At 39.6% G+C, this 27,023-nt stretch overlaps 2 protein-coding genes across 8 annotated transcripts; both read left to right on the top strand.

Annotated features, from left to right (window-relative positions):
• The first annotated feature begins 4,080 nt into the window (after nucleotides 1–4,080).
• Nucleotides 4,081–13,061, top strand: sparc (secreted protein, acidic, cysteine-rich (osteonectin)). Of its 4 annotated transcripts, XM_081699104.1 has the most exons (11): nucleotides 4,122–4,215; nucleotides 7,467–7,582; nucleotides 9,047–9,116; nucleotides 9,409–9,435; nucleotides 9,674–9,755; nucleotides 10,230–10,351; nucleotides 10,594–10,714; nucleotides 11,151–11,284; nucleotides 11,587–11,735; nucleotides 11,974–12,122; nucleotides 12,237–13,061. In XM_081699104.1, coding segments are annotated over exons 2-11 (885 nt in total). In that variant the 5' UTR covers nucleotides 4,122–4,215; nucleotides 7,467–7,580; the 3' UTR covers nucleotides 12,266–13,061. The 4 variants fall into 4 exon arrangements, with proteins under 4 accessions (XP_026859418.1, XP_081555230.1, XP_081555229.1 ...); XM_027003617.3 differs by lacking the exon at nucleotides 7,467–7,582 and having other exon boundaries at nucleotides 4,081–4,215; XM_081699103.1 differs by lacking the exons at nucleotides 4,122–4,215; nucleotides 7,467–7,582 and adding an exon at nucleotides 7,610–7,723.
• A 1,555-nt stretch (nucleotides 13,062–14,616) lies between these two features.
• Nucleotides 14,617–21,242, top strand: g3bp1 (GTPase activating protein (SH3 domain) binding protein 1). 4 transcript variants are annotated; one of them, XM_027003551.3, is made up of 12 exons: nucleotides 14,617–14,636; nucleotides 16,385–16,501; nucleotides 16,751–16,832; nucleotides 16,953–17,126; nucleotides 17,527–17,617; nucleotides 17,705–17,792; nucleotides 18,456–18,663; nucleotides 18,883–18,984; nucleotides 19,211–19,328; nucleotides 20,044–20,169; nucleotides 20,298–20,407; nucleotides 20,535–21,242. In XM_027003551.3, the coding sequence occupies exons 2-12, from the start codon at nucleotides 16,407–16,409 to the stop codon at nucleotides 20,763–20,765; spliced, it is 1,425 nt and encodes a 474-aa protein (XP_026859352.2). In that variant the 5' UTR covers nucleotides 14,617–14,636; nucleotides 16,385–16,406; the 3' UTR covers nucleotides 20,766–21,242. The 4 variants fall into 4 exon arrangements, with proteins under 4 accessions (XP_026859352.2, XP_026859351.2, XP_081555459.1 ...); XM_027003550.3 differs by lacking the exon at nucleotides 14,617–14,636 and adding an exon at nucleotides 15,176–15,314; XM_027003552.3 differs by lacking the exon at nucleotides 14,617–14,636 and adding an exon at nucleotides 15,216–15,249.
• Nucleotides 21,243–27,023: the final 5,781 nt, after the last annotated feature.

The following is a 27,023-nucleotide window of genomic DNA, read 5'->3' as shown; positions in this document are numbered from 1 at the left end:
GCTGCATGAGATAGACGTTTTGATCAGACATCAAGACCAGACATCATTGTCTTCTGCATGCTATGTTTCATATTTACCTCATTAACTCCAGTCTGTTCCCTCTCTACTAATCATTGTTCAGATTTTAAAAGGGGCACGTTTTTATATACACATAGAGTTTATTGTTGAATGTGACGGACATTTGTTTTGCAGCCTTGGTAGCACCTGATAACCAGTAGGTTAAAACTTTTTATATTACCCGAATTATTTAAATTCCAAATACTGTAGTGATTATTCCAAAATGTTCTCCTTTAAAAAGCATTCAGTAGACAGGCTGGTTGGGTCAGTAATTAGATGCAGATTAGTTTTTTGAGGTAAAACTGATGATGTGGCAATATAAGGAAACCTTATTGGATATCACATTTCATTTTTTACCTGTCAGAACAATTTAATCAACCAAATATCTTTTCTGTTGCATAAAATGTTGCAATTAATTTGCTGATGTGATGGTAATCAGAAACACTGGGCCGGCAGAGACCCAGTTATACATTAGACATGCATCACAGTGACATCATTACACAAAATGTAATTTTGTGAAGTGAAAGTAGTAGAAAAGGTTAGATAGAACTTGAGAAATAGAACTAGAATTCTCTATGAACAAGGGGAATCATAATGAATTAAAAATAGATCAATATTTTTTATTGTCTTAATTAAGATAAAGTTTTATTCTCTCTTAAATTCTCTTAAAGGCTTACCAGTTATCTGGACTAACTTTCAAAACCCCTGAATATAATTACTGTGAAAACAAAATTGTAAAAACAAAACAACAACAAGCAAAAATACAAAACAAACAAACAAACAAAAAAATACCCAAACCAGCATTATTAAAAGCTGCTGTAAGCTACTGCTATTTTGAACACACGCATGGACATTAATGTAGGAGCAATGGTCTTGGTTGTTTGTAGCTGTCCACTGAGGTTTTTGCATCTTTGGCTCACCGTCTGGGAGCAGACCCCTCCCTTGGCAGAACAGAATGTGCAGGCAGCAGCTCAGTCCCTGCTGTACACGTCAGCCAAGCTCCAGTGGCGAGGCCCCTTGCTGGCTGGCTGGCTGGAGGCATCCCCCACCCTTGCCCACCTCTTTGCTGCCTCTCTGCCATCACGCCCACTAAGCAGCTGCAGCATAAAGTTACGGGTAGTGGGAGAACCTTGCCACGCTCACTATTCCATTCACTCCCTCCATCTGTCTCCTAGTCATCATTCTCCCACTTGATTGGTCCTCCAGATGCCTCAGTTTCAGTGCTGTCCTCCTTATAGGGAAGTAAACAGAGGAAGGAAAGGATGAGCAAGCATTGTGGTTTTCTGGCATACCTCCTGCTGAAGAGTATGCTCCCTCATTCCCAAAAGTTCTTGTACTAACAGTTAGCTCCCGTAACTGTATTTTTTTATTATTCACATTTTATTTTCATAATACAAGAAACTGTTCTGTACATACAATTTATACAATTCTACTCCCATCCCCATCCTATCACCATTTATCCCCTTAATGATTAATTCCAATCTCTTTACTTTAACCACATTTGGTTTTATATCAAATTAACTCTGAATCACATTTAATTATTTTTATAGCACATAGCACATATATTTTACAAATAATTAACAAATATAGCTTAACTATAGAGAATAATAAATATACATCAGCCTCATACATATCCGCTATGTAGAACGTCCTAATGAGGTCGAATACCTATCCCATTTCCTCACATATATATATTCAGTTTCCCTGCCTATATGTTTGAAAACTTCAAATGCAGCTACTTTTGCCATTTCCACCATACAGTCATAAATTGATGTAACATCCTCCTTTCCACCCTCTTACCAAGACTTGCTTACCTATAATAATACTAGTTTGAATACAGCTACTAGTACATCTATCTCTTCCCGCTAACCCTGACTCATCTCCAGACACAATCAACAGGAAAATAAAATTTGCTTAACCAGAATCTCACATATCATACACCTTAACCCAGAATTCCTGAACTTTACTGCAAGACTATTACATATGTATTAAAAAAAACCTCCTCCAATTTACACCTCCAACATTTTGGTGTATATATTAACTAGAGTCTGAAGTTTGGATGGCAACCAATAAACTTGGTGTGGAATCTAGAAGTGAATAAAACATACCTAATATTCTTAAAAATCCCATCCTACATTTTCTTCTCATGTCTTTTTAAGTGCCAATATATCCGCATTTCCCAAAATCTGACTCATCTTCAAATAATATGCAGTTACTTCATGGCCTTTACCATAATACCTTAATACCCTATACAACAACTCTGCTTCTTTAGGAGCCTCTTCTGTGGATCTAAAGATTCTCAAAAACATCTCTTAGACTTGTGCATATCTAAAATAACAAGATTTGAGAATCTCACATTGTTATACTAATTATATAAAAAAGATTTTACAGTATTTTAAATTATTCTTAATTGTTATTTCCTAAGCATGAACAACATGAAATTTCATGAGCAGCAGTAAGACGAAACATAGAGATCTTACTCACCTGCTTAACTGCTGTTAGTTTTTCATTGCGAAGCTGTCCAACTCAAAATTATATCCTCAGGCCAGTCATTTCAGACAATGATGAGCCTCATCCTAAAAAAGGCTTTGTGTGGTCTTCCTTCAAGGAAAGGTAATAAATGAGAATGTGTGCATTTCCTTATGTCTTCACATAATAAATGCTATTCTTATGCTAGCTTCATGTGTTAAAATGGACAATTATTTCACTTACAACAGTTTAAAACTTTAGGCTGCTTTTGTTAGAAGTTTTAAATAAAAAAATATAGCTTTTGCTATTTACAAAACACAGTAGAGCTGGTTTATCTTAACTGTAAATTCAGACACTGTAATTTACTCCAGTCCCATGTTAATATATTTTGATATTGCTGTTTTCAGTGTGCAAAGGGTTTACACACAGGAAAAACAGCAAAATGACTGAACTGAGGCTTGTCCTTTCTGAGGTTATGATCCTTTTGATTCTGTGGAGCTTTATTGAGGAAACGAAGGCCAAAGATTTTATTGTGTGCAGCATGATTCAGAAACAACTATTTTTATGTGACCTGAAACTATTTTCAGTGTTATTTCCAACATACAATGCAGAGAAGGTGCATTTCAAATGAATCCCATCTCTGGATGGTAATGTGCAGAAGCCAGCATTACAAACCATTATTTATTAAGAAATCCAGGAATCCTATGGCCTTGTATAGACTTGTTAGCCTCTGCAGACAGCGCCACGTCTGCAACCCGAGAGGCAAAATAATTACACCTCCTCCACAGCCTACTCAAACTCCGGCTCCGTTGCAGCCAGAATGGAAAATGCCACGTTGCAGAGCTCCAGTTTTTTTTCCCAGCTTTTTCACATCCAGATGTTTCTCGCTTTACTCAGACTTTTCTAGTACAGACAACAGCAATCAATAGCAGAGCGTTTCTGTTCCACGGTCTCTGAAGCAAAAGTCAGACAGAGGTCTATAGATAGCCAAACAGGATAGCTGTCATGATTACTTTAGACTGATGTGCTGTAAGCTGTAATATATAAATATATATAAATATACATATGTGCACAAATACATATGAAATGATATTGTCATAAATGCATTTGCAAAGGCTTTGATTGGACGAGCTGTACATATCATAACACTTGGTTAGGAGCATTAAGTAAGAGAAATACACTGCAAAATATATCATCTTTATCACTTTTTTTTATGTTCATTTCAGTAGCACATCCACATTTAATGGACAAACAAATCCAGAATTGCATCAAGACAATTATTATTTACTAAACATTAATTTTACATTCCTCCAAACATAATTCATAACTGTAATCAAATTACATTTAAATAGCAACTAAGTAGATTTTCTTAATAATAAAAAGCTGCATCCAAAAATGTTAACAATGTTATAAATTTAACCAATAATAGTGAGCATCATATCAAATCCTGATATAAACTGACTGTACATTTGTCCAAATTTGCATAATGGGCCTAATTTGCATTAGACTGAGTTGGAGTTGGATACACAGAGTTAACTGTGGGATGTCCTACACCATTGGAATGAGGGGAGTTTGACTGGACCTGCCCACTGCAAATGTCTTCTGTATGAACTCGTGTTGCTGTTAGATAGCTCCAGACCCCTACACTAGCTGACTTCTCCCTTGGCTTCTCTGTGCACCGAACAAAAGGTAAGAGCGTTCCACTCCTCATCTCCTGACTCCAACACTGAGATCAACCTGAGATTGACTTCCATTGTTTTAAGTTGCCAAAGAATGCTTAGATAAATGTCATCATTGATTTGATACTTTCTTTGAATGTTCATGAACATATACTGGACAAAAATACAGTCAAATTTTATCATAGTCTGTGGCTGGAAAACTAAGTGTGGAAGTTGTTTTTTCTTTTTTCAAAAAGTACCTTTCTTTCTTTAGTCTTGTTTCTGTTTTTTCATGCCTTTTTATTTTCATGGGTTACAGATGTCCAATTTGTTTCTAGACATCAAATCATCACTCAGTTACAAATGGCATGTAATGATTTTAATGAAGTTAGAAAACGTAGTTGCTAAGACAACTTTCTTTTTTGTGGTTGTGGCTTGAGCAGAGAATACTTCAATCTAATGATGACACTTGAAGCAAAATGTTAAAACTATTGTGTGCCACATAGGCAACAGGAGGAGTGAACACAGAGCAGGGGGAGGAGGGATGGAGAAAGGGTTACAAAGCCAGCCAGAGAGAGAGAGAGAGAGAGAGAGAGAGAGAGAGAGAGAGAGAGAGAGAGAGAGAGAGAGAGAGAGAGAGTGTGTGTGTGTGTGTGTGTGTGTGTCCAATTTCAAGCAGATCCCTCCCCTCCCAGTTACTCCCATCAAAAGGAATGCAAGTTGCCATGGTAATTCTCACCAGCTGTTGTGGCCTGTGTTGTACAGATGCCTATTCTTTTGACAAACAAGAATGTTGTTGGAACAAACTGACTGTCCACAGTTGCTAAATGTGCTCAAGGGGAAAAAAACAGCACTCATGCTCCAGCCAGTTTAATCTAGTAGTATTTATTTACTTAATGAAGAAAACTTTGTATACATTGCACTACCCATTGAGATGTTTTGCAATATCACCCAATCTTCAAGCTTTTCACTTGACTATAAAGTGAAGGGGTACAATTAAAACTAAAAGTTTAATTTCTTTTTCTTAAAAAAAAAAAGTTCTTAGTTTCTTTTTAATCGGTCACACAGAAAAGCCTTAATTTCAAAGCTCCTATGAAGTCTAAAAGCATATAAAAAGAAATGCGAGGGCTGGAGAAACCAGAGGAGTGGGTAGCGAGGCAAACATGAAAAAGCCTTTTGGTGAAGATGGAACTGCAGGCCATAAGCAATCAGGTTTGGGTAGCACTCGCATGCTAATGAAAAAGCGTTTGCTCTCAAGCCACAGTGGGTTAAGCAATGACTAGCAGAAGACAGCAAGCAGCTTGGCGAGTATTCTACTGCTCAAGAATAAGGGAGAGGCAAAAAGAGCCTGAGAGGCACACTGGCAGCCTGGGAGGGAGAGTGGAGGGACTGTGCTTTGTTATGCTACCAGAGGGAGAGTCATCTGCAGATCAAGCTTCTCACTTGGCATGGAACTAAGAGTGCAAAAACTTTGAGGTCTAGATTTACAATGCATAACAAATGCATTTATGGTCAGTCAAAATACTAATTCGAAAAAAAAAAGGTTTAAATATATTGACAGCATGGATACAAAAGAGTACAAAAGTTCAATTCTTTGCTAACCTTTACAGAGACACACTAGCTAGTATGATTTTACTTCTGAAGTAAAAGAAAGAAGCAGACAGTAGGAAGTAAGAGAAAATTCTCAGAGAAATCTAAATGCATTGTTTTTTAGGCAATTACAGAAGCAGAGCTAGAAGGTTTAATCTCCCAGCTGTACTGGGGGATGGGTGGGATGATTTTGAAAGGTCAGGTGACTGGAAACTCAGGTTACATGGATTCTACTGCTCTCCATTGACTCTCTTTTGTCTGTCTCTGAGCTCCCTAGCCTTAAAATGCTTCATGTGAGTCAGTGGTAACGTTTACAACAGAAGATAAAATTTACTAGTGTCTTCATTCTCTCCAGCTCTTCCATTTTATGTGAAATGTGAAAAAGCTTAATACTTGAGGGGCCTATGCTAAAGGAGAAAGTAGTAAAGTTTACATGGAGAAAGAAATATTTATTCCAAACCACACACCAACGAGCACAGCACAGACCAGGGTATGTTTGCACAGAACACCCAGCACACTGTCTGTGCTCTTTTTTTTGGTTTTTGGATCCCTATTGCCTTTCAGGCTGGGCTGTTTTGATTTCATGAGTCTACCCTGCTGCACTGTCCCTTGTTTATTTATTTGGTGCAGATCTCGATGAGATTGCACCTGTTTTTCTGCTCAGCACTAAACGCTGGCCAGGCGCAGGGCAGTAATTGGCTTGTAATGGACAGGTGGCTTGCACAGTTCTTTATTTTTGATGCCAAGTGGCTTCCTGCCTCATGAATCAAACCACTGTGCCACCCTATGAGCCTAAGGGCCCAGGACTGGACACTGATTATGGTCATCAACATTTCATAAGGAAGATAAACATTACCTTGCATCTTTTTTGAGATCTTGAATTAATTCTAAAGAGGCAGACAGCCTAGATGTTGCTTTGGGGTTTGTTTGGTTTTTTTTTTTTATTTACATATCTAAGTGTAGTGTGTTGTTTTGCACATGAACAGATGATCTGCTTGATTGAATTCTTTGGGCAGTGACCTTTATTGCCACTTATTTGTGGATACAGTATCACAGCTCCACTGTTTTTCCAGGCCCTAAACCACCTGTTAAGTCACTATAGGAGAGCAGAAAGAATCCCCTAATCCCGCAGGCCTTTGGGAAAAAGCAGAGTACTGTGCCCAGTTCCCTCCCCTTTAATGCCGCACAGCTTGCTTACCTAACAAACAAAATAGTGAGTGAAAAAGGCATCCTTTATGCCACCACTATCCCTTCATTTCAGCCCTGTTTGATTATGAGTACAACTTTCCAAATAACTTTTTTTGCTTTTCCATCAGTAAGTCCTCCAAGTTAACGGCATTTTTGGAAAATAAACAACATGTAAATATCTAAAACTGTCTGTGAGAGGTAATGGAGAGACCCATCCAAACTAAACACAGGAGATGATGCTAAACGTTTCCTCCTTTCTCTCCAAAGCTCACACTGCTCTGACTTCCAGTCTGATTAAACAGACATGGCTCCCATTGAAATATACCTTTTCCTCTCTCTTCTCTGAGTGGCTTGCAGAGACGATTCCTTGTCTGCCACATTTGGAGTATGTCAGTGTTTACGGCGCAGAACGGTGCCTCTGTATTTTTCCACGACTAGGTCCATCAGAGAGGCAGGCCGCCTGACATCAGTTCCTGAGCTTAAGGACTTTTTTCCCCTCTCCAGTGAAAACAGCGAGGGGAAGAGGCCAGCCCTGGGCTCGGCCAGGCAGCCAGACGGGCGGCCTTCCCATTGCCGCTTGGCAGCTCTCCTCATCTGTACCGGCAGATGCACTGAGAAATGTGAGACTGTGCCACATCGACACAGCAGCAAGCATCTGCATCTAATGGATTAGGCCAGGCACTGAGTGCTCATCAAACCCAGCACAGTCGGAATGATGCTCACTTTTAATGACAAGCTACTCCCCGGATGTTCATAATATGGTATTGAAGGTCATTTCAAATGATGTTCAAGTGCTTGTTTAGATTTATCGAGTGATATCTTAAGATGTTGTTCCTTATAAGATTCCAACCGTGGAATTCAAATGAGACAACATCATTTATGATTGTTACAAGATAAATAACATCGCAACAAGCAAAATGCCAGATCCAAATATAGACTTTCTTGCTCATTTCTGCTGAAAAAATGCATTACATGCTAGGAGCTCTTCAATCATTGCACAAGAAATCCTACATCTACAGCACAGAGTAAAAAGGTAATTGTAATGCCTATAGCATATTAGCTCCCCCAGTATATGACCTTTGACACCATCATAATGTAGGACATGACAAGTTCAGAATGAATACTGAGGTCCATGGTACATATTCAGTGAATGCCTCCTTTGTTCATAATGAGAATCTTTGCTGCAGCTAAATTAGTGGCATTTCAACATTTCCATCTGAAGGGATGTTTTTTGTTTTTAATGAGCATAAGTGAAAGGATGTTTCACTGGGTTTTTATGATAGCCCTGTGCAGAAGGTTCATACATACCTGTGTGCTTAGTTCTACAGAAAACAATGTGTGGCTAACTTTCTGCCATGCCGCCAAAGCATCTAGCATCAATCACTTGGTACCATTTTAGAACTGACTGCAGGCACGTGGCTTTGAATGTTCAGACATAAACAGAGACTCCCAGAGTTTATATGAATGTTGAGAAAAGGGGAAACATCTGTATCTTAGAGAAGGTAGTCAGGAGAGGAAAATGGCAGTGGAGGGTACATGGGGACTAATGGCTTTATCGAGCAATAGGATAGCACAGCTTCGCAAGGACAGCCCACTGCATAAGCTCCAGGGAGATCTCTGAGCAGGCAGGGGCAGATGGGAGGGGCCAGCAGAACAATGTCATGTGGGGCTGTTTCTCATACTGCCACCGTGTCTGCTCTGTTCTGCTGTGCTCTGTGTATGGTTGCTCAGCACAAATCTTACAGGGCAGGTCTGATGGGAGAAGCTAGTTTCTATTCAGGTTGTTGGAGGCTATTAGATGTGAGGTGTGAATGGGAGTCTGATCTCATAGCAAAGAAGCTGGACAGTAATGGGGCATAAGGCCTACTGTATGTGTGCTGAGATGCCAGTGAATGTAGCCAGGTTGGATCTACAACCCCTACCCTCTGAAATCAATGCACTTAACCACCATGCTCTTCTCAGTTTCATAACTTATACATACTCTCTTTTGGTGTACCCAGATCTCAGATATATAAATATATAGTCATTACTGCACTGTGATATAAGCTGCATGGATAGCTGAATTTTTGTTTCTTTCTCTGCAGGCTGAATCCCAACATGAGGGTGTGGATTGTCTTCCTTTTGTGCCTGGCTGGAAAGGCCCTGGCTAATCCAGTAAGTTCACAGTCTTCATTGAGAACAAGCACATTTGTGTGGCAATGCTGCAAACAGCATAGTTATACAAAGTGTTCATTTTGGACGATGCGGTTTGTCGCCAGTAAAAGTGAACATGATGATTCAATGGATTTACACTGAGTTTCATTTGTTTATGCTAATTAAATTAATCTATAATTTCTACCCCTCTGGTGGTTGAAGTCAGCAAAATGGACTTAAACAAAAGTAAGCATTTAATCACACAAACACATTTTACAAGCTGTGATGTTCATTCAAACCATTTTCATTGCAGGTAGAGCAGGAGCCAGTTGATGAGGAGGTACGTGCCAATTTATTTGGATATTAATCATACAGAGCAGTTTTGAATTCTGCAGGGCATTTTCCTGTCAGCACAGGAACCAGTTTTATCCCTCTATATAGGAACAGATGCCTCATCATCTGCACATGCACAGCTTCCTGTTCTAAGTCCTTAGAGGACTGAAAACCCACAGTATCGCTGAAAGGAAGCCATTATCATGATGTCACTGCTTTCCCACATGTTTTTTTCCTTAATCCAGGAGGTGGGAGCCAACCCAGTCCAAGTGGAGACTGGAGAGTTTGATGAGGCCATTGAGGTTGTGGAAGATGTTTTTGCAGAGAGTACGTATGATGAAATAACATAAGAAACTTTAGTTATAAATGCAGGTACATTATATTAGCACACAGTCTCATTGAGCATGGTGTGCCAAATGCTTTAAAAACTGTATTCTGGTAAGTTATGTGAAATCCAGCTTCTAACCTTTTTCTCTGGGCCACCATGTTGTGAATAGAATGAGTAAATTATACAGAAGCAAGTTTATGAAGCTTCTAGTAATGACAGACTGCACATAAGTTGAAACTCTATGGCTGTAATTATGAGTTACCCAGGCTATGGTCTCAGAAAGCCAAACTTAAATGCTACTCATCCAGCCACGTGTCCACCAGCCACAAAACAGCCTAAACAGAAAATCGAAATTCAGGAAAGAGCACATGCAAGGGAAAAATATTAGATGTGTACAGTCTAAACTCTATATCTTGGAGAGCAAATTTGAGAACAAACAAAATCATTTTTGCTTGTTATGCTTCCTCTGCCAGACCCCTGTCTCAACCATCACTGCAAGAAGGGCAAGGTTTGTGAGCTCGATGAAAGCAATGAACCCATGTGTGTGTGCCAGGACCCTCTGACTTGCCCCGCCCCAGTCGGAGAGTTTGAGCATGTAAGTCCTTTGAATCCTGGGCCACTAGTGAGTCTCTGCCACCTACAATATCACATCTAGCCTAAGGCTTTATATGAAGAGTGACAGCAATGCCTAGGACTCTAGGGATAATATTGTTCTGAGCTGGAACTCATAGTTCCATGCTTTGCTTACAGGCATATCCACCAATTGGACGGATAGCAATTCAAACCTGTAACGTTAGAGGCCGTGGCATTTTATTGTTCCCTTCTTGCATTTTGTAGATCTGCGGCACCGACAACAAGACCTATGACTCGTCCTGCCACTTCTTTGCCACCAAATGCGCCCTTGAGGGCACCAAGAAGGGTCACAAGCTGCACCTTGACTACATTGGACCCTGCAAATGTGAGTGCACAGTGCTTCATGTCTGCATCGATTAGAAACACAGTCAAGTGCCGATGTTTACCACAGAGGATGTTTAACATTCATGCCTTTCCCAGTGTCTTAGATAACATCCCATTGCCTTTCCCCTCAAGGGGGACTCCACATGTACTGAGCATGAAGCAGGTCCTGGCTTGCCTGTGTTACTCCACCCCACAGTGCAGGACAAATCACTTTTAAGCCTTGTGCGTGCATAGCCCATGCAAACATGCTGGGCTGGTTCTCTGGCCTGAAGGGTTCAAATGGAGCCTCTGGTGTGTGACTAAGCTCACAGATGAACTGAGAAATAAAGTGTTTTGACTTCTGTGTATTAACTAATAGCATTAACACAATCCTAACACAAATGCGTGTTGAATCTATATTTGACATGTGCTGAGTGTTCATACTGGGCTCTCCCCAGACATCGCACCCTGCCTGGACAACGAGCTGAATGAGTTCCCCCTGCGTATGAGGGACTGGCTGAAGAATGTGCTGGTCACTCTGTATGAGCGCGATGAGGACAACAACTTACTCAGCGAGAAACAGAAACTCAGGGTCTGTCTAACATGATTTTACATTCATGGGCTGTCATCCATTTTGTAATGAGCCAGCAGAACTCAACCAAAACATCAGCCCATGTTTAATGCAGTCAATAGTGACCATATTTTAACAAATTTTAATGAGTGTGGCAACTATTTTACACAACATGCATTTTAACAAAACATGTAACCCATGCCTTTTAGGCATTCTTGACACAAAATAACACAAAGTTTCAGTTGTTTTTTGTAAATTATGCATTTTAAACGTTGACAGAATAGTTGTGCTCTGTGCTCATCCATGGTGTGTTCTTTCTCCAGGTGAAGAAGATCTATGAGAATGAGAAGAGACTGCAGGCTGGAGACCACTCCCTGGATCTTCTTGCCTTGGACTTCGAGAAGAACTACAATATGTACATCTTCCCCGTGCACTGGCAATTCGGCCAGCTTGACCAGCACCCCGTGGACGGGTCGGTTCTCACATACCTCTCAATATCTGTTCTCTAATACCTCCTACAAGACTACGTTAGCCAGTTTCACATCTGCTTTTATTAATATTCAAAAGAAATTTATAGTTAATACTTGCTTGACCCATGTTGTCTTTATGAACCTATACAATAAGCTATTCTTGGACAAAGCTTGCAGTCATTTCTGTTTCTTTCTTAATTTTCTGGAGGAAGAACCTTGATGATTGTACATGTGTTTCAGGTTCCTGTCCCACACTGAGCTGGCCCCATTGCGCGCCCCTCTCATCCCCATGGAACACTGCACCACCAGCTTCTTCGAGCAGTGTGATGCTGACCAGGACAAGTACATTGCCCTGGAAGAGTGGGCCAGCTGTTTCGGCATCAAAGAGCGTATGTTTTCCATTCAATACCTTTTCATCCCACTTATTTGGAAAGCACCCCACCCCTACCACTCCTGGTTTCATTCATTCATTTACTAACTCTTCTTTTTTTTTCTGCTTGCAGAGGACATTGACAAGGACCTTGTCATCTAAACCATGGCCACCATTGAAGTTTCTTAGTTAGTCTACTATTGGGACAAGGTGCTAACCATTAAATTAAAATCATGTTAATGGTGCTAATTGCAATTTCTAATAACCTATGTATACCACTAAAATTTAAACTGTAAAAAAAAAATGCACAGTCCACACTAACAATCACAGTAAGTGATAATAACTTCCCTTTTTTTATTTTTGTTTTCCAATTTTGTGCAAATGCTAAAGTTAGTTGGAGTAACTAAGCAGACGCTAGAAAGCTATGTGCAGGGTGATGGTAAGGTAGATGATGGACTTTGCATGTGGAAAGCCTTTTGTTTTGGAAATGGATGCACAGAGTGATAAATATTTTTCAAAGAATCAGGGCTTGAATTTAATGTAAATTAGGAGTTACTGAGGTGAATTTGTAAAAAGAAAAAATAAAGTTTCCAAATAAATGTTCTTTCTGCTTGCTTTATAAACCTTTTAGTTTCCTTTGTTGCACTCTTTTTATGGGGTTTACACTGTTTTGGATGTCTGTTTAGATTTAAATAGCTTCTTTAAATTTGAGCCCTGAATAAAAAGGTCTGTTTGTTTATTTGCCCATTATTTCTTGTCAAAGAATCAGGGTACAGTGTTGAGGTTTTTTTTTAATTTGAAAAATAAAAGAAAATATTATTTGAACTCAAAGAGGAAAGAATCTTGCAGGATGAGAAATTTCTCCCTCTAACATGTTCACGTACATTTGCAGTATTTGCCACAATGTGAGCAGTATGAACCTCTTTACATGAATAAAGCTACTGAGATTCCAAACCCATATATTGCATGCATTTTCTCAATGCTTCGTCTTTCTACTCTGGATATATGACTGGCTCGCTTCTGCTTTTACAATTGTGTTACTGTTCAACTTTGCTGAAGTTCAAAATAAGATGAATGTATATATATATATATATATATATATATATATATATATATATATATATATATATATATATATATAAATGTTGTGCCAGTCTCCTTGGTCAAGTCTAATTTGGATAATTTATTTTTGCTAATAGTTTCTATCCAGGCAAAATATGACAAACATATAACTGTAAAAGTTCATAATAAACAGACTACTACAAAAATGCATGTACATAACTATTAAAAAATCTTCATCTTCTAGCGAGGATCACAATCCATATTTTGTTTCCCTGAGGGTGGAGTGGGCATCTCTGTAATGTTTCCCTTTCTGACATGTGTGGGTATTTCTGTATCCTCTATTTAAGAGGTCATTTTTAAAGCAAAAAAAGCCTGCATGTCCCACAACTCACACATGGATGTGTAATGCAGGGTGTGGTGGAGAAAAACAAACAGAAACGCCTGTTTTCAGAGGTACATTTTGGGGCCAGACGAAAGTGATTCAGAATTTCAAATGCATTGTGAAAGCAGTTATGCTCTATGCATAGGAATATCACAGGAAATAGTAATAGTTAAATATTAAACAAAAACAAAAAGAAGAGCCAGCACTCCTAATACTATGTACTGCTTAACAACCAGCAGATTTTAAATGAACATTTTGGTCCTTGGTATTCTGAAGTATTAGAACTGTATTTGAGTGCTGGTTTTCCTGTTTTCTGTTCTTTTCAATATTACAAATATCTGCTATTCTACAAGATAAATTATATCCCTGACCCCTAGAGTTAAAACCACATTCATGTCTTGGATGCTGAACAGATGTCTGTTGCACAATATCCTGGGAAATCGGAGCAATGGTCCCTGTAGTGTTAAAGCGCCATCGTGCAGACGTGGGGCTGATTATAGAGGGTTGATTTCACCCAGGCACCAGCTTTACCCTTCCAACCAGACATTCTGGTCAGGAACCTCAAACAATTGCAAAGCTCCACCCAGAAAGAGGCCAACCCCTTGCACAAAACAGGCTCTCATGTTTCCAGTCCTCCCACAAGTCAAAAAATGACTGAAATTGTGATACAAATAACAGTTGAATGCCTTATAAAAATCTCAGGAAACTATTTAAGCCATTATTATATTTTTAGATTTATGCCTAAATATATTTTGATATGTATGCCTAACTTGTTAGTCAGTAGGCTATCTTAAGATTATTAATACACCAATAGTTTACTAATAATCATCAAGTTTATATTAATACAACAATAGTTTACTAATAATCATCTGGTTTAGTATATTAAACTTGATAGATGATGTTACTATTAATCACATAATATAATCAACCTGTCTAGTTGATCTGCAAATATACGGTCAGGGGCCTGTCCCCTTGGCCTGTCTCCTGAATGGGATGTGTCGCCCTCAAGTGGACTAACAACTTTTAATACGATAACTCGAAACACTGAAACAAACACAACACACAAGGTAGTTCTTTTTTTCAGGAAAGGTAAGGTCTTAATCTAGCAACGTTGGGGAACAAATACGGCATTGTTTGAGTAAGCATAGTCGCGTTTGCACCGTTTCTTAAGCATTTTATCGTATTGTTAATTACCTTCGCTTTCTTTAACCATACTTTTAATTCCGTATTTACCATAGGTGATTCACGTGTGATATTTCCCATTAACAACCTTTGGTGAGCATAGTCTGTCGTGTAAAACGTAATTTTTAAAAAATCTTTCCTTATCTATCTTTTCAACAGTCAGTTGTGTATGTACTTTATGCGGTCTGGACACTAGAGTTACAAAATGAGTGTATGTGCCTTGAACGATATGCGACACAGCTTCACCTCGAGTCTGGTTAGTGCAGTTCAACCAAACCTGCTTCTACATAACGTACTCCTTGGAATGAATTCGATAGGCTCTGTGAAATTCTCATGGTTGCAATTGATTGGGTAACAGTAGGGGATTTTGGCATATTGATTGCTGATTGGCTTGAGCAGCACTATGCCGCCAGCCTATTGGTTCCCAGTAATTGCGTGAACCTACGCTGTGTTTGCAGGTCTAGCTAATTTGAAACCGGCTAAGCACGCGCTGCCATTCTTACTCCACCCGGTACAGGAGGTGATTATATAAACTCGATTTGTAAAAAAAAAAAAATATATATATATATAACGTTTTTCTTCTTGGTAAGTAGTCTGACTCTAAATGGTGGACATTTAATAACGTTTCACGTGTTTTCGATAAAAATATTATCTATGTAGCTAACGAAGCTTGGGGGGAGGTATCTTAGCTAACTGGCTAGCAGTGTTTCTTAGCTAAGCAACATCAGGCTCTGTCGGCTAGCCTAGCTGCTGTTAGCTAGTTCTACTTGCTGTCCTCGTTCTATAACGTTAAGTATGTCTGTCTGTTTGCATATATTCGACTGCTTTCTGCCACATCTTATATTCTCGACGTGGTACATCGTTAAGGTGACCGATCGAACCATATCAGAAATGCTACGGCGTGCGTAAGAACGTTAGCTAGCTAGAGAGTAAGCGTGGTGGGGTCAGTCATTGTAATTTGTCGTGGCCCATCAAATTATTAGCAAATTTGCTAACATGGCTAATTTAGTGATCTATATGACCGACGATTCATATATTAGCCAGGCCCTGACTTCTGTGTTTTTAGCTAGCTACTAATGTCATTGTATTTTGAGGTTTGACAGATTATTCAGATGTATTATTTCAGACTGTTATTTTTGCGATTAACGATCCAAGCCATGACTCGCTACATCAGATGACTAACCTAGTTAGCCATCTGGGCTAACCTGAAATATTGGACACGTGCTTATTTTAATAATTGCTATTATTAGCGTTCATGTAGGTTACGAGTATCGATCGATGCTTTAGCGTCAATAACGATGTCGATTTAGTATTCCGATCATAGCTATCGCTATCTATCATAACTAACGTTATATCAAAGCAAACATCAAACTAGCAACGTCGCACCCTTTACTGGGGGTCGGTTAATAACATGGGCCTGTTGGCTAGCAAGCTAGCTAGCAATTCTGCCATTACACATGGCGTGTAATTGAGAGGGTGCGACTTATTTTGCATTTGGGGACGAACTACCCATGTGAACCTTAAATGACCTTAAATTGCTCTCTTATGCGGAAGATTATGCGTCCATCTTGATGAGCTAAGTGAAGAATGTGTTTTTTGGTAATGGGGCAGAAGGGCCATTGTATTGTATTTTTACAGAATCATTTCTCTTTCAGTTGAAAACAGCTGACCAAAGAAATGGTGATGGAGAAGCCAAGTGCCCAGCTTGTCGGGCGAGAGTTTGTCCGACAGTATTACACCCTTCTGAACCAGGCTCCTGACTACTTGCACAGGTGACTAACAGTGAGATTTAATTTAATGTGATATGTTTTTGAACTTATGGCCACACATCATGATCATATTATAGGTCTATGAAAATGATCCCTCATCTTTTACCACGTTGCATCCAAAGTTTGTGTCCATAAAGAAACTAATGAGAATGTATCAAATAAAATGTTGTATATTAAATTAAATACAATGTAATACAGCTATAATAAACAAAAAAGATGCACTGTTATACTAGTCATGTTAAATATTTATAGGTTTTATGGCAAGAACTCTTCTTATGTACATGGAGGTCTAGACAACAGTGGCAAGCCAGCAGAGGCGGTCTATGGTCAGTCGGTATGTATACAGCAATGTAATCCATGTTTTTTTTTTTTTTTACATTTTTATATGTATAGTGTGCTTATTGAAAAGTGCTGTGTTTGGCAACCCATGGCTTTTTTTAACTCTTTTGAATAGGAAATTCATAAGAAGGTGATGGCACTGAGCTTCCGGGACTGCCACACTAAAATCAGGCATGTTGATGCCCACGCCACCCTGAATGAGGGCGTTGTGGTACAGGTGATGGGTGAGCTGTCCAATAACATGCAGCCCATGAGGAAATTCATGCAGACCTTTGTGCTGGCCCCAGAGGTGTGTACTCCATTTACCTAGTGCTGTGTAGCTGTAATAAAAAACTAAAAAAAAGAGTTGGTAGGAATTCATATTTGTTACAATAACACTGTTTTTTGCCTGTCATTTGTTTTTGGCCGTGTGTGTGTGTGTGTGTGTGTGTGTGTGTGTGTGTGTGTGTGGTTTTTTTGTTTGTTTGTTTTTTTTTGTTTTTTGGGTTTTTTTTTTAAACAAAGCCTAAATGTTTTTTTTTATTGTATGTAGTAGCATCAAAGTAAGTTCATCCATTGCAAGATCTGCTGCTTTTATATTTTGGTAGCAGTTAGCCTTCATTTTGTCTTTGCTTGCTTATGAATTCTAATAAGCTAGTCGCAAAAGTTCTTATTTTTCATGCTACTCGCTGATCATGTCATCTGTTCAGGGCACTGTGGCCAACAAGTTCTACGTACACAACGACATTTTCCGCTATCAGGACGAAGTCTTTGGGGACTCGGACTCTGAACCTCCTGAGGGTGAGCCACTCAGATGCTGTTAAAAGGCTCTTTAATGCAGACTGTCTTGGCGCAGTGCAGATTGTCATTCATCTCTTGCCATTCCAGAGTCAGAGGAGGAGGTGGAGGAGCTGGAGGAGAGAGTGAACTCACCTGAGGTCCCACAGGAAGAGCCACTGTATGAACAGACACCATGGTACTGCCTGACTCCCATTATCTTCATTTTTAACTGACCACATTTTAAGATTTAATTTGTTAAACATCTTTTATCAAGTTGCTTATTTAAACGCGTACTCCACTGGGTAGCCATATAGCCTCTAGTATACATATAGTGTCTAGTATCTTTTATACAATGAGAATTGAAAGACAGCAGAAAATGGCATAATTTCAGGCAAAAATGGAAAAGCTTCCCTTTCGCATTATGAAAGACTCATGGAGGCAAAAATGTGTGGTGCTGCACTGAACCATCGACTCCACCAGCCTCCAAAATTAACTACCAATGTGGAGTAACGTGCGCAGCTATCAGTGTGCTAGCATCACCTAGTTCTCTAGGTTGTCATGCATAGCTGCATGCTCCAGGTAAAACGTCCCTGAATTTAATCTGTATCATGAAATATGGCATCTCCCCCCACCACCCCACCCCACCATAAAGCCTTCAGACTAATCTATGAAGTTCTCATTGATTTTGTGGATCTGACTTTTCCATAGCTTGGTATGATCTTCAGTCAGACCAAAAACCTTCCCTGTGCTTGTGTAACAGGAAGCTATCACCCCCATTGTTATTTTTCGTCTATTAATGTGTCGTCTGTACATTTTTCTGTACTGGGTCAAGGCAAGGAAGGACTTTGTGTGCTTTCAGCCCCGAGCCAGAGGCCTCTCCGGAGGAGGTGGCTGTAACCCCAGAGCCCCAGGCCGAGGCAGAGCCAGAGCCTGAGCTGGAGCCTGAGCCATCTGCAGCAGAGCTGAAACAGGAGACACCGAGCCAGCCCGAGCCCCATGCTGCAGAGAAGGCTCCCCCCTCACCCACGCCTGCCGACCCAGTGCCCACCATGCCAGAGGATAGCCGGGTACACCCACATTACTCATGCCGTCTCTAGTGTAGATCTGTGCATTGCGGTGTGTCCTTAGAACCCCCAGAAAGCTGCTCTTTTTCAGGGAGGGTACATGTAGTCTCCTTTTAGTATGAGATCTGGTCTAGACCATAGTAATTGGCCATTTATTTATTTATTCTCATACAAATAAACTAAAAGTGGACATTCTGAGGTTTTTCTTATTCTCTCCCTTAGCCTTTCTCATGGGCTTTAGTCACCAGTAAGAATCTCCCCCAAGGAGGAGTGGTGCCTTCTTCAGGAATTCCCCCTCATGTAGTCAAAGCTCCAGCAACTCAGGTAGGCTGTCCTAAACAGCTCTTCAGTCATTTTAATTCAAGCTCTCTGAAGATTTTGGTTTTTTTTTTTGTTTGGTTTTTTTTTTTTTTTTTTGGTGTTCTAGTTCGTATTGGTGACACTGATAGTTATAATTAAGGTAACCCCAAAAGTGGCTCCCTCTAGATTTTAATTTTTGATATCAACTAATGTTTGAGCATATGATCTTGAATGCGTCCTGTTACTGCAGCCCCGGGTGGAAGTGAAGGCTGAAGTCCAGACAACAGCACAGAGACCTCAACGAGATCAGAGACCACGTGACCAAAGACCGGGCCCGTCTCCAGCCCAGAGAGCTCCTAGACCAGGAGGTATCAAGTACTATATACTGTGCACAGAACAATTCAAAATGCTGCACCTTGAGTGTAGCCCATATCGATCCTGCTATAAAATTACTGAGACGAGATTGATGGTCACATAAAAAAAAGATTGAAATGGGTCTCCACAATTATTGTGAAGCTTGGATCCGATTCCCAATGCAACCAGCCTGCCATGCGGCAGTAAATAAGAATGACGACGATTTTTGAGTGACCATTTGCAGTGTTGTCAAGTGCTCGGTCCTACCATATGAACAGCAAATTGCTTGGCACATCCCACTGCATCATGAGAGAGACTCTCACTTGGTTAGAATTTGGACAAGCAGGGAATGTGGCACACAGTAGTCAGTACATTTAAATCTGAATTTAGCCTGGAAAGCAGTGCCCTGGGAGGGAGGGAAGGAGGGAGGGCAGAGTAATTAGGGCTTTTTAATCCAAGTAATTACAAAAGACCCACACTTGAATGGCTTTTCTTTTTTCTTTTTTTCAGGAAACCTAATTTAAAATTTTATAGTATGAATAGAGACTGCCCGCAGCTGGCTGTAGCTCCCTTGCTTTGTCCTGGCTAAACAAACTGTAGATCTTCCCATGAAATAAAGTTTCAATCATACAAACTGAGCGCCCTCATGTGCAACATCAATGGTGCTCATGGTGGCTTGGTTCAAGGCTTTGTTTTAATGATGCAGTGCTTTTGTTGGTGTGTTTGCAGTGCGAGAGGGTGAGAGTGGGGAGTCTGAAGCGAGGAGGGCAGTCAGGTATCCTGACAGCCAGCAGCTCTTCGTAGGAAACGTGCCACATGACGTGGACAAGGCTGAGCTTAAAGAGTTCTTTGAACGTGAGTCATTTAAATATTGACCATGTTCTTTGAACGTGAGTCATTTAAATATTGCCCATGTAAAGTTTAATCCCCTTCCATCTGCTTTAATGTGGTACTGATTAACTGTGTTATTTGCATGCCCTCAGAGTATGGCACAGTACTGGAGTTGAGGATCAACAGTGGTGGCAAGCTACCCAACTTTGGATTTGTGGTATTTGATGATTCAGAGCCAGTACAGAAGATCCTGAGCAACCGGGTGAGCGCGACATTCAGATGTCAAACAAATTGTACCTGGCATGCTGGAAGCTTGTCTTTGTAATGATTAATCAGTTAATAAAAAGTGTTGCATGTCACTAAATTAAAAGGCTTGTTGTTTAATTCAGCCCATTAAGCTGCGAGGTGATGTGCGTCTGAACGTGGAGGAAAAGAAGACTCGTTCGGCTCGTGAAGGAGACCGGCGGGACATCCGCCCCAGGGGCCCCGGCGGACCTCGGGACAGGATAGGTGGCCCAAGGGGTCCGCCACCCAGAGGGGGCATGGCGGCCAAGCCCAGCTTCGGTGCCGGACGCGGGGCTGCATCCAGCGAAAGTCGCTACACAGGACCACGCCAGTAAAGCAGCTCGCATGTCGAATCACTGCTGATGCAAGTCACCATGAGCAACAAATGGCTTCCCTCATCCCCATGTCCATGCCACTCCCAGGCAGTAGAGTGGGATTCCCCCTTTATCTGGACTTCTCCTGTATTTGAGTTTGAACTTGAATTTGTTGTAGACAAACAAAAACTACTTGAATTTGTGGAAAAGAAAAACCCAGCGTTTTTTGGTTTTAGCGTTCTCTCCCTGTTTCTTAAAGGAACGTGTTTTTACTGCTCGGGCAATCCTGTGTATTGCTAGCGCCCGCTGTCTGGTCAAAGTGCAAGTATGGTTTTATTTGGAATTGTTGCCAAGTCAAATCATGGTTGTTTATGAGTGACTGTCTAGCATGTAAAATATCCTGTTTGCCTTCTACTGTTGCACTTCATCAAAAATGACAACATATTTTAACAACTCTGCTGATGAGAGAACAGAATAAACTTGATGTACTGTTTTGAACCCTGTTTTGTCTTCTGTATTAAAAGGCCCCTTGTTCTGGGTATTTGTTTCAAATGGTGTCATCCTGAGGTGATTGGCCACTGAAAGAAAATGCACATGGATCCATGAAAAGATTTGCCACTAAATGCAGTTCCCCAATGTGCCTGTTTATCCCCCATGAGAAATGTGATTGCTCCCACAGCTAGAAAAAGTTAACACCCTCTGCTTCTTTCAAAAATGTCAAACACATTTCCTTTTATTATATACCTAATGCATTTTGTGTTTCCCCTGGAAACTAGAGGGAAAGGTATAGGAGTACATCCCTCTCAGGAGTTCTGTGTTTTGGCATGCTGGAAAAATGGAAACATTTAACTGAGCCCCTATGAGCACAAAGTAATTTGCACAGCATCAAATTTGTAACCCAGTGCCCTGTGTGAAAAGTTTGCCCTCAGTGAGTGTGTAACCATGTTTTTCACCGATCACATACTTTGTAGCATGTGGGGAGTTTTGTCTTATGCAGAACAATTTTATTTTGCACTTGTTTGCTTAGCACAAACCTTACTTGAATTTTTTTTTTTTAAATTGGCTGATACTCAATGACTCTTGGCTTGTTGCCTGTCCCAGGTGCACCGTAGCCTCGAGGTCCTATGTTATGCTTAATTAATAGGGTCTGAGCTGGATTCATTTTCTTCAATGATAAAAAGGCCAGGTCTTAAATACAGCCAAACATCCAGAAATCAAGGCTTCCAGAGCTGCTTGATGTTTGTAATTGAAACAACTATTGAATATAGTGCCAGGTTGTTTTTGTCACCCAAAGAAGTTCCTTGATTAATCTCTTTAGGGAACTAATCCACACAAACACTGGGCAAATATAGTGTGAAAAATGTGTAACAATGCTGTAAATCTGACATGTTATTGCAATGCTTTTCTATGGCTATGTATGGCAGCTATCACTAGTGATAAACAGAGCTCCTTTTTTCATCCTGCATGAGCATTTCGCCTAATGTAGCAGCTGAGAAATTGGATTAAAGCCGTGTGACCATGTACAGTCTGGCAGTGGTAGTGAGGGGAGTGGTTGCTAGCAGGTGGCCTGGCATTAGTATTCCAGTGAAAGCCTGCTGCACTCTGCCTCCCCTCCATCATGCTGAGGCCCATACCCCATGACCCATACGAGCGCAAGATGTCCTCCTACAGCTGGAAACAGCCAACTGAGCACATCCTTCTTCTGCTCCCCAAGCCTCAGGTAGGAAAACCCTCACAAAAGTCCTGAGCCCAGTGAGCCTTTAATTCAAAACGAACCTCCCAGCTCTTCCTACACAACGCTCTCGCTTGCTTCGTCTTTCCCGCAGTGAATGGATATTAAAAACCTCCAGCTTCTGTCGTCGACTGATAATTAAGTATCACACAAATAGGAGAGCACTGCTGTATCTATGCAAGGGTGGCAAAAATTCGTATTTCATACACAGGAAAACAAATTTTTGTCAAAGACTTGATGTTTCTGTGGCTTCAGTCCCTGAGGTGTTTTTCAGGGTAATGTAATTCTAGTGGCACTGTAGTGAAGTGTAGTGATGTGAAGCGGCAGATCACACGTATTGGATGGTTTGGGGATGGCAGAGGGCAGGCTTTTCTATGCTCTTCAAGCAAGGAGGAGAAATTGATTGAGCAAGTCCTTTGTGGGTCATAATCCACTTGCCACGTCTTTCAAATTATGCAAGTACAGGCGCAAGACAAAGATGGGCATTTTAAATTTAGTGAAACTAACAGTCATTTTTTTGTTAAAAAACAGTTTCCATTGGAAAGAACTCCTGAAGAAAACCTGCATTCTTTCATAAAACCAGTTTAGTTAATAGTACGAGAACCTCCATATTCAAACAATAAATCTTAATGCATCAAGACAAGCTCTTGAACTATAAATTGCATTAAATTCCATTGTAACATCATTTAATATTTACATATACATTAAGATTCAATTAAGCACATAGTGGTATTAAATACATTGATAGTTTATATAATTGAGCAATGAAAACAAATAAAACTGCATAATGTAAACATTTTATAACGTAATTGGTAAACAATAAAAAAGTGTTGATAAAATGAGTGGGATAATATGGGTTGTTAGTATAGCGCTTCAGGAGCATGAGGCTGGAAATGGCAGGACGGATAGCGGTGCAATAAGTCATACATGCTTCCTGGTCTGAGCCTGGGGCACTCTGCCCAGAACTGATGACTGTGGGCCCAAATTATGCAATATTATACTATAGGTTTTTGTGCCTTGTAGCAAATGTGAGCCATTAGCAATGCTCGGATTTAATGGAATGATTGAAAGATACCGCATTACATTCCTGTTCAGGCTAGAAAATGCTTAACATTTTCCTTAGGTTTATTTTTCCTGCTGATGAAAAATATTGTTTGCAAAAGCAGCTGCTGACAGGTTTGATTTGTTTGTTTGGTTTCTGAGGGAGATATGAAACAGGACAGCATAGTCCCTGCTCATATAGTATATCTTGTTAATGACAAATTCACAGAATGCGAGAGCCTTGTTATCTCTGCCTTTCTTGCTGCATTACAACGAACAGAAGGTAGGCGCCTGCCTGGCGTTGGATTTTACATTTTTATGTTTACGGCTATCCTTAAGTTCAGTACACATCCGTCTCTCACAACTGTAACAATGTTTCAAAAACAGCTTGGAGGTTTTGTTCAGAAAACCTTTAATAGTAGAATTAGCTTTAGCATAATGACATATTTCAATAAATATTTAATTATATACAGATACAGCAGAAATGGTACATTCCTTTTTTCTTCAAATTGCTCACATTTCTGTATAAGCCAAAAATATCTGCCATTGTATTTATATTCATGCAAAATATTCCATGATTCAGATTTAAAAATGAAAAAGGGTATTTGCTGAATTTTCACTCTGGATGATGATAATTAGCAAATAAGGAGCTGCACTTTGTGCCAGTACACATTAGAAGCAAGTAAACCAAAACAATTAAGGCCATACCAATTTGTGCAAAAAACAAAACCTTCTCCACATTTTTGTGTACAAAGGTCACATGAAGCAGCCATGCCCATAGTCACTCTTAGTGATCATCCTTCTTCAATAGTTAACAAGAAAATGACAAAAGGCGACAATATAAAATATAAAACCATATAGGAGTAGGGCAAATGAATCGTATCATGCCTCATAAATTGACCACTTAAGGAACAATTGCAAACACTTAATCGATATTGGCATGATAATTTAGCCTCATAAAGGTTCACTGTAGCACTGTAGCAGGTGTTTTCACATTGCACTGTCCCTTTGTTCCCAGATCAGTGCTACTTTTCTATGAACTTAGACATCAAGTTCTTCCAAGTTCTTCATTCTATAATACTGTATCTAGCAGTGAGGGAGAGCGAGCGTTCCAGGTGGGGCTCTGGTCATACACAGGACAACACTGCAGCATGATTACGTTAGGTGCCTCTAAGCAGAGTTGGTCATCAATGCCAAGTTGAGCATCAGTTTTACAAATTCCGCTGACATTTTCAGTTTAGCTTTATAGTTAGCATAAATGATCATTAAATGTATACAGCAAAATTGCACATTTCAAATGTACACTATACATTTCGTGCCTCTATAGGTTGTATGAAAGCACGTCCCTTCATTGGAATGGATGACTGCATGACTGGTGAATGAGAGAAGTTATCATAATTCATAATATAATTTCTACAAAGGCAGGTGTTGGGTCAAAGTAAAAATCTGTATCGCTCTAAAATTTGTTCATTTTAATAACTGTTGTTGCAGTGTGTTTTGTAACTAATTACTGATACAATAATATGTAATAACAGTACAAATAGGTAGTTACAAATCATGATCAATTGTAACAATTAAATTAACACTAATGTAAAATTTAACTCAATATTGAAGATTTTCTGTAATGCACCAAATTCCAACTCCGGTTCCGGAGGGGCGGAGGGGTGAGTGTAGTACAGAGCTTATGGTTTTTCTTTTCTCAACAAATCTGTTTAAACTAATTTCAATCTGTACTGCCCCCCAGGACTATGGTTTTGCAGCTGTCAACAGAATAACATTAATGCAGTGCATATTCAGATTAGATGTATGAACCAGAAAATGTACTGACATCTGAATACTTAAGGTAAATTAATTTAGGCAATACCTGTCCCAATAATTAAATATAGCCCTTCAAATTTAGTAGATGCCTGTTTGCGGGACATGCAAAATGCATTTTATTGTTTATAATTTTTCTACTGTCAAGATAAAGCACATGTAACTGTGCCATAGAATTCCAACTATTCCACACATAAGATCATATGTTGCTCAGAATGTCTCACATTAGAAGAAGCTGCCAAACAGCATAATTCATCAACATTATCATTGATCACTAATATGATCAAGTTCTTGATTTCCTTGATCTAGCTCCATTACATGTTTAACTAGGCAATAATGCTGAAAGTTATTATATACTTAGTATAAAGAAGTGCTCTCAAAATATGAAAATGCTGCAATTTGTGTGTCAGATTCTACCAATTTTCCTCACGAGATAAGGACAATAAAGATATGAACAATCTGCTGACAAAAATCAGAAAAGTAGAGATCAAAAATGTCTGCATATTTATCATAAACAGGTAAAACTGTTAGATCAGGTACACATTTCCAAACCTGAAAGGCAATGGCAATACTTTAAGATGATTACTCTTTGGCCCTTAAAAGAAATGAAGTGGGTGAAGAGAAACTTGCGAGACGTGAGCGTTAACTCTGTCTTTCGTCCCTTTGAAGGGTACACTCCCACTTCTGTGAGTGCTTACGGCAGAAAGAAGAGAGAAATGACAAAGCACAATGGCCACATGGAGAAGCAAGCCTTACCATGCATAGTTGGGTCCTGAATGGCTGAGTGCCTGCAAATCTACTCAAACAAACAAACAAACAAACAATCAAACAACCAAATAAATACATGTAATGACTTGTGAGTGTTGGCCACTTCGGAATATAAGAAATGACCATGTTCACTTCTATTATGATAAAAATTAAAATACTTGCATATATTCTCATTGCATAGAGAAGCCAGATGAGAATGTATTCCATTGAAGCATGGCATAAATTAATTCATTCTTTAAATACAATGCAAATGATTTTCTCTACTGCATAATACATAGTGACTTATAGTTAAAAGACATAATAATACACATTTGGTTGTTAAACATATGCTTAAGTATATGATGGCACTGGCTTCCTATAAAAATAAAACTTTCTGCTGTTTCTGAGATCATAAAACATGAAATTCAAACAGCTAAGCAATGGCCAATCTTCTTCTTTCATTTAGAGTCTGTTCATGTCATTTTGTGGTTGTTGTTGGAGATGCCATGGAAAGTAAATGCAAACCAGTGGAGTAGGGAGTGCAAAAAGCTTTAATAACCTTTCCCTTCTCCATTAAACTCATCCAAAATAAGCTCATAAAGAAGGCAATGAAGAGCTGCAGGTGAGGTGTGTTCTTCAGCTGATCCTCAAACGCTGAGGACAATGTTACAGCAATGCTGTTCACCGGGCATTGCAGGGGTAGGGTGGTTAGGGTTGGATCAGCAGAATAGAGAGAGGAACACGTTGACCACACCTTGTATAAACAATATATTTTTGACTGGTACACGTCAAACTTCCATCAGTAATTTGACAAAAACATGACATGGCATCCCATTTTTCTGGGCACTGAGGAGTGCTTACAAGACATTATATATATATATATATATATATATATATATATATATATATATATATATATATATATATATATATATATATATATA

Source organism: Electrophorus electricus, chromosome 16 (genome assembly GCF_041902795.1).
Source record: "Electrophorus electricus isolate QZ-2024a chromosome 16, ASM4190279v1, whole genome shotgun sequence".
NCBI classification, from domain to species: domain Eukaryota; kingdom Metazoa; phylum Chordata; class Actinopteri; order Gymnotiformes; family Gymnotidae; genus Electrophorus; species Electrophorus electricus.
This window is presented reverse-complemented; position numbering and strand designations above follow the sequence as displayed.